General features: G+C 43.6%; 1 protein-coding gene across 1 annotated transcript in view; it reads right to left on the bottom strand.

The window, feature by feature from the left end:
• Positions 1-2,590: 2,590 nt before the first annotated feature.
• NME9 (NME/NM23 family member 9) overlaps positions 2,591-8,017 on the bottom strand; it is a 29,187-nt gene continuing 23,760 nt past the window's right edge. Inside the window, exons 11-17 of the mRNA XM_075285397.1 lie at positions 6,986-7,130; positions 6,774-6,881; positions 5,189-5,340; positions 4,666-4,810; positions 3,716-3,948; positions 3,517-3,576; positions 2,591-2,613 (exon numbers count right to left, since the gene is read on the bottom strand). Coding sequence (XP_075141498.1) covers positions 2,591-2,613; positions 3,517-3,576; positions 3,716-3,948; positions 4,666-4,810; positions 5,189-5,340; positions 6,774-6,881; positions 6,986-7,130 — 866 coding nt within the window. The remainder of the gene's footprint in view (positions 2,614-3,516; positions 3,577-3,715; positions 3,949-4,665; positions 4,811-5,188; positions 5,341-6,773; positions 6,882-6,985; positions 7,131-8,017) is intronic.

Raw genomic sequence — 8,017 nt, 5'->3', positions numbered from 1 at the left:
GATGTAGCAGAGCTAGATTTGATAGGTGATGAGAAACCCAAACTTACATTCTACAGGACCACGAGTCAGCTTGCAATATACTCACGTTTAGGTCTGTGTTTAATGGACTCCCAGTCTCAGCCCTTATCAGCAAAATTCAATCAGCCAACTGATAACTGGAAGACCCGGAGATAAACAGCTCAGAAATACAAGCTGCTCCGAGCACTCAGCTCCCCCTCCCTTCCCTGAGAGTAGGAGCTACGTCACTTGTCCTGGGTGGAGAGATAAAGAGCTCAGAAATACAAGCACTCAGCTCCCCTCCCTTCCTGAGAGCAGGGAGCTACGTCAGTTGTTCTGGGCAGAGAGATAAGATCATCCCCAGGTCCGTGGTTATGGAAACGCAGTGTAAACAATTAAGTGAAGAATCTCAGATAGCAGCCAAACAAAGCAGTTGTGCTGAAGCAATGTATTTAGGAAAAGTCTTAAATCCACATAAACTAGCAGTATAGATAGGATCCTTGAGATGGGGCAACCCCTTTAAAGGCCTATATGTTGTAGAGGGTATTGAAAATCACAGATTGCAAGAGAACTTTAAAGGGAATTTGTCAGGTTTTTACAGGACACTAATCCTTAAAGGGGTTGTCCCATCACAAGGATCCTATCTATACTGCTTGTTAATGTGGATGTAAGACTTTTCCTAAATACATTGCTTCAGCAAAACTGCTTTGTTTGTCCACTATCTTTTAATATTCATTTCTTTGTTGACACATCCCTTGACTTATCTGATCAAAAGTCAAGTGATGTATCTGCCTGCTCTCAGGGGGGAGGGAAGAGGGGCTAAGTGCGCGGGAGCGAGCCTGGAGGGGGCGTTACTTTACACTTTGGGGGAAGGGGCCGCCAATACAGACCCAGCATCCGCTGTAATAGAGAGGAGGATGCCGGGGAGGGTTAGACGCCGACACAGGTGCCTGCGATATCGCTACGCTCCTGCCCTGCATGAAGCCAGCAGCTCCTCCGCCCCCCTCCGGAATAACAGCATCGCTCCTGCCGCTGCTGGCTTCATGCAGGGCAGGAGCGTAGTGATGTCGCAGGCACCTGTGCCGGTGTCTAACCCTCCCCGACATCCGCCTCTCTATTACAGCGGATTCCGGGTCTGTATTGCCATTGTGAAGGCTGGAGAACTGACTGGTCTCACCATCTATGAGCGCGCACGCAGGGCCAGCGGCATCTCGCCGCTGGCTTTGCATATGTAACCCCGCCCACCAATGACGCAACAAAGCAGGAAGACAGAAGATTTTACAGCAGCGAAGACTGGTGAGTATGCGACGTGGGAATACCCCTTTAATTCCTTTTTTTCTCTTTTTACCAGTAAGGGCTCCTTAACATCTGCGCCCGGTCTCCGTTCATGCAGGTTTCCGTTACCTGCACAAAACCGAGCAGGAGACGGAAACCTGCAGGACTCTTTCATACCCATTCATTTGAATGGGTTTGAAAGATGTCCGGCCGTGAGCGCCAGTGAGCGTTTTATGCTTTCCGCCACAAAACCATTTTTTTTAAAATTGGACACAGAATCGGACATGCAGTACTCATGGCCGATTTGAAAAAAATGGTTTTGCGGCGGAGAGCTGAAAACGCTCACCAGCATACACGGCCGGACCCGGTCTGACAGCTTTCAAGTTTTCTGCATGCAGAAGACGGAAAGCTCAGAACGGCTCCGGGCGCTAGTGTGAACCTAGTGTTATGAGTGAGAAGGGTAAGACTAAGGCCCCATGGTGCAAGAAAAAAACTCTGTTTTACAGTATTAAGGAAGTGAATAACGTTTATTTTATTTTCTTTCTAAATGTAAATTGGGAGCCCCATATAGCGATCACAATGTACTTTTTTTTTTTTTCATTTAAGTATGTCCTTGTAGAATGGGAGGAAATCCACACAAACACAGGGAGAACATACAAACTCCTTGCAGATGTTGTTCCTGGCAGGATTCGAACCCAGGATTCCAGCACTGTAAGGCTACAGTGCTAACCACTGAGCCATCATGTTGCCCCTAATAAAATTTATTTTCATCTCATCCTCATATTGCAGAAAAAACAGCTATGGAAAGCTACATTTTAGCAGCAGAATCGCGAGCAGGTTTTTCTATAGATTTAATAGGGATAGAATAAGTGTGTAGGAAAATGCAGAAAAAGTTTTTTTTAAAAAAAAGTGCATTTTTTGGCTGCGTTTTTTTCTGCAGTGCATTTTATCTATTTGGGATGTGGGGCATCAGCCTAAAACATGAACCCTAATGCACTCTTACCTCATAACATTTACACTTTTATTAAAAGCATTCAATGTACAGTACTAGTAGAAGAATCTTAATACAAACATAAGATGTAATGATATAGAATGATCAGCCGTTGGTTCTGTTCCTTAATTCATCAAGTAGTGGCGCAGAATGTCTCTGTCTAAAAGAATATTGCATGTCTTATTACCTGTTTTGTAACCATTTCATGATAAGACGAACAGCACTTACAATATACAGCATTTTGCAGTCGGTTCCTTTTATTTTATATAATAGGTTGCCCGAGATCCACCACAATAGAAGAAAACGGGCTTTTGTTTAGCTGTCTTCTTAGGAAGGTTCTGCTTCATTTTCTGTAAATAAAACATCGAATAATAATTTGGAAATCGTACATAAAATTGACAACTGCTTAGAATCTGATGCATCAAATCCAACAGTATATAAACATTAGCACACAGTGTAATACAGAACCATAGATTCTCCATACAATGCAATAACGGCTCTGCTGTGTGCATGATATCTTACGCTAGGGTCACACTAGCACCGGGCTCTCCATCTTTCAGGTCTGTCGGATAACCCAAGCGACGGAGAACTGGACCACTAAACAGAACTTACACACGGGTCCGGCAGACCACATTGACTATAATGGGGTTCATTGGGTCTCCACTAGAGATGAGCGAACGGACTTCGATCAAATTGGTATTCGATCGAATAGCAAGCTGCTCGAGATATTCGATTCCAATCGAATACCACGCGGCAAACGCACTAAAAATTCGTATCCCCTCCCACAACGTAGGCATCAGAAAAAAAAAAATCGGAAAAAGGGATTGGCTGGCTAAATCAGGTGACCTGCAATTTATACGAATAGTGAATTTCAGATCCGGGTCATATGAGACTGTGAACTATGTGACTGTGAGACATGGATAGATGTACAGGCAGGGTTAGCTAGGAATTACCTTTATTTAGGTGGGAATGTTACTCACCCAGCTCTTTGGGGCTCTATCTCGTTGGGATCCCTGTCAGCTTGCATTATGCGGGAGCTGACTTTTTCTCATAGGAATACATTGACCAGCGTTGATTGGCCCCGCCATTCCCAGTTATGCCACTGACCTTCTCCTACACCCACATACATTACCTACAGCCACACACAACACCTTCCCCTACAGTCACACACATTACCTACAGCCACACACATACTATATACATATCAACAGGTATTTTTACAACAATGCATCTTAATAATCTCATGTCATTACCTTCACTGTTCTCAGTATCCTTGACATTATCTGCAGCACCACTTACAAAAGATGTTTCTGCTGAGGGAAAAGCATACATCACGGGTTTATCTACAGCGTGAAATTTATAGAATACAAATAATCCTGAGTTATCATGGTATATCTAGTCCAGCAGTCATTAAAGAGGGATATGAGATGTGATGTCTTGTTACCACTTTACCATTATTTGCTTGCTCCAGCTCAATGTCACCAAATATGAACTTGATTTTTTCCGTGGCATGGTTTAAGTTTGAGGAACCATGGACTGCATTCTGCAGCACACTCTTGGCAAACAAGCTTCTTAAGGAATCGGGAGATAATGTCTGTGCTTCGGCTGGGTCTTTAGGGCCCATTAGTGATCGCCATTCCTGGACTGCATTCTCTTTACTGAGAATCATCATTAAGCAAGGACCTCTGTAAGGAAAACATGCAAGGACAGCAATCAAAAATGGGGAAGAAAAACAGCAGATTTAGATGACCAAGCTAAAAGACCCAAATAGATATGGGTGTTATTTAGGGGAATCCTATGTACGCCCCAACCATCCCATTCTCTATGATTCAGAGAGAAGAAGTATTGACAAAAACAATCTCTTGCTCTGACAGACCTGGCTGCCAACACTACATATCCTGTGCAGTGGCTACCCAGGTGTTTGATAAAAGGGGCTATCCTTAGGAACGTTTATCAATTGAAGATCAGTAGGGGTCTGAGACCTAGGCCCCCAGCCGATCAGCTGTTAGAAGAGCGACCGAGCAAACGCTGCAGCCTCCTCAGTACTAACCAAGCACAACAGGGTACATTTTTGTGGTGCCTGTGCTTGGTATCTTGGTATCATAGCGCATTCAAGTTACTTGAATTTGATTGAGCTGCGGTAAAGCCACGTGACCAATGTGTAAAGAGCTCAACTCCCGCGTCAAACAGGTGTCATGTCCTCATGGATCTTCAATTGATGACCTATCCTTAGTATAGATTATAAATTGAAAAGTCCCAGAAAATCCCTTTAAGTAAAAACCCCAGTAGACTGTAGCTGTGCTGTGGCCAGAACATGTGTTGCCCCACCCTAATGTTTGCAATAATATCTCACTTCATCATGTCGTAAACATTGGGCCATAAAATATTCATGTAATACCCACCTGCACATATATTTAACAAGCTGATCAAAAAATGGCTTTCCCTTGTGTTCTTTGTAAAATTCTTCAGCCATCGCTGGGCTCAAATTAGTCTCCTTTATTTGAGTGATAGTAAAGCCAGAAGCTTGAATTCTTTCCATGATTTCATCTGCAGAAATAGAAACATCATGTTACATAAGTGAAATACTAAAGGTGGTTATCACTTTGCAACCAGAGACTCATAGCTGACCAAATTCAGCTATTTTGGGTTCTCATAGACCTTAGATTATGAAACACAGACAATCTCTACTTTTACAAGGAGACCCTTCAATAATTTAGATTGCCCTCACACCACATTTTATGTTTCAATTAAATACTTCAGTTTTTACATTGAAAAAAACAAAAAAAACACATTTAATTGATATAAGATAAGATAATCCTTTAATAGTCCCACAGTAGGTTTCTATAGAAAAATTGGATGCTGCCACCGTCAAAGTTATCTACTGACTGCAATACAAACTTTAGTATAATTTTTGCAGTTTCTTACCTCTATGTTCTTCCAGGGCATCTGGTTTAATTGTTGCTAAGGTGTGTTCTACAGGGAAGAAGAAGTTAATCTCATTTTCTGCCTCATCGGAGTTTGAGCTTCCATGCAGTTGGTTGATTGTAGTTTCTTTGGGGGTAAACCGAGCCCGAAAACTGATGGCAGATACATAAAGCGAAAGTAGCATTAAGCTGCTGTCAGATGAGGTGCTGTTTTCCTCTTTCAGGCCAGGGCCCCATGCGATGTTAACCCTGACATGGTTTTGGAAATTGCAGCATGTCACTTATATCTACGGAAACACCAGCGGTTTCCCCATAGATATAATTGTAACAGAAAGTCAGCAGAGAAAAACTCAGTGAACTTTCTGTTTAAAGCGTTGTGGAACGTCCCATAGCGCCTTAGCCTCAGGCCGGCTGCAGACAACCGTGGCCATGTTCAGGGTGCCATCCATGTATTTCACAGATAGCACACTGACCCATTAATTTCAATGGGACTGTACGCATGAGTGCGAATTTCATGGTCCTGTGTGCAGGCTGCAAAATATAGAACAGGTCCGATTCCTGTCCTATTTTGTGGCCTTTGCTTCTATGGCTGCTATTCATTTAAATGAAAGGAGCTGCTGAAGCACGAACCATGCACAGGCGGCACACGGGAGACACCATATATAAAGGCTTTGTCAGGGTCTGAGGTTGCTAGGTGGGGTGGCATAGACACACAAGTCCAGATTTTTAGGCCAAAAAGGTAGAGTTTTATTTTTACTCCACAAGAAACAGTGCAGCAACAAAAAGAAAAAAAAAACCAATACAAAATAAATACCTGCCCGGCTAGGCTCTGACTAAACACATAAATAGGTTACCTCACCTATAATAGCAGATTCAATAGCAAAATCTAATGGTACAAGACACAGCTCCCACAGTGTGACCTTCCAGCTGGCCCTGCAGCCCAGCTCTGTCCCAAGTCTTGCTGCTGGAGCTGACCTATTAAACCTCACTGATGAGGACAATCCACAGCATCTGACACACTGCAGAAACACCCACAATGTGTGGACTGGAGGGGGGGTGGAATGATAGGTCCCACTGCCAATCCTACCTGCCATTCCTAAAAAATCCAGCCCAATACTGAGCATGTAGCAAAATGCTCAGCAGACAAAAGCTGTCTGCTGAGAACGTCAATCCTGGACTTTCTCTCATCTTGCCCACCTGAGTAGTCTGGACAATATGTACACCCCCTCCATTATTTTGCCGGCCATCGGCTTACAGCTTATACAGTCATAGAATATATTGCCCAGCAAGTCAATTCAGATATTTCAACTTTTGATGAAAACTCAGGTACCCTTTAAGTCCTTGCACATACACATTAATCTACATGAGGCTCATACTATAATTGACTCTATGACAGAGAACATAGACAGTAACAGACTTGCGCCTTATATGCAAGATTTGCAATAATATTACTTGGGAAGTGATTGGGAGCCAATAGACACCCTTTAACCTGACACAAGCTTCCAGGTCGTTAGCACTTCTATTTAACAAAAATATCATCTATTATAGTACATGATATAGAAGAATAAGCCAAATATTTTACTAACCTATCTGGGGCTGCGTTCAATGCTTCAGAAAGATCAGCAGGTCCTAACAAATTCCTCCAGTGTTTTACGGCACCATCCTTTACAAGAGCTAGGGCTAGAATAGGACCACTAACAGAATAAGAAGATAAAATAGCAATTTAAAATAAATGTATCCAGCATTTATAATATAAAAATGAAGATATTTAATGCAAGAAGGTTAAACAGTAATTCACCTCATCATTTGCTGCTTTAGGGCTGGAAAATACTCTTGGTCTGTATGCTCCTTGTAGAATTCTTCAATTTGTTGCTCAGTCAACATTATCTCTTTCTGCATGGCTATGGAGAAACCAGCATCTCGGATACTTTGCAGAACCTCATCTGAAATACAGTAAAGGCAGAAAACTTTCTATTTGCTCCACCTAGTTTATACCAGAAACTTTCTCATAATGTCTGGGATGAGTTTACAGGTTAAGGGAGGGTTCACACGGTGTAACGTGCCGCGTGATGTGGCACGTCTACGCCGCGGGAGCCTTTGCGGGCCGTACACGCTCCCATTGATTTCAAAAAATCAAAATCACGGCCGCAAACTAGCACGGCGCATACGATCCCCGCTCTCATTGAAATCAATGGGAGCGTGTATGGCCCGCAAAGGCTCCCGCGGCGTAGATGTGCCACATCACGCGGCACGTTACACCGTGTGAACCCTCCCTAAAAATGGTCTGCAGGGATGTTGATATTGACAACCTAACCATGGGACAGGTCGCCAATGTCATGTTGATTGAAGGGGGTTGTGACACACCAGCAAACACAACAACATCTACATTAAGTCAGTCCTACACCGGTCTTTTTTGATAATCCTAAGAATAAATCATCATTTTCAAAGTCCAGGAAAATCAATTTAAAGAGGACCTTTCATCAGATTGGGCACAGGCAGTTTCATATACTACTGGAAAGCAGACAGTGCGTTGAATTCAGCGCACTGTCGGCTTTCCCGATCTGTGCCTCGGGTAAAACGCTATCGGTCCCGGTACCGTAGCGCTTTACAGTCAGAAGAGCGTTCCTGACAATCTGTCAGGATCGTCCTTCTCCACAGCAGCGCCTATCGTGTTGTACAGTGTGAGCGGGGAGGAACGCCCCCCTCCCTTCCTGATAATACTCGTCTATGAACGAGCACTGTGAGCAGAGGGAGGGGGCGTTCTTCCCCGCTCACACTGTACAGCGTGATAGGCGATGCTGTGGAGAAGGACGTACCTAACTGACTGTCA

This window comes from Leptodactylus fuscus, chromosome 8 (assembly GCF_031893055.1).
Source record: "Leptodactylus fuscus isolate aLepFus1 chromosome 8, aLepFus1.hap2, whole genome shotgun sequence".
Classification (NCBI taxonomy): Eukaryota; Metazoa; Chordata; class Amphibia; order Anura; family Leptodactylidae; genus Leptodactylus; species Leptodactylus fuscus.
Note: the sequence above shows the minus strand (reverse complement) of the source record. Positions and strands in the feature narration are given on the sequence as shown.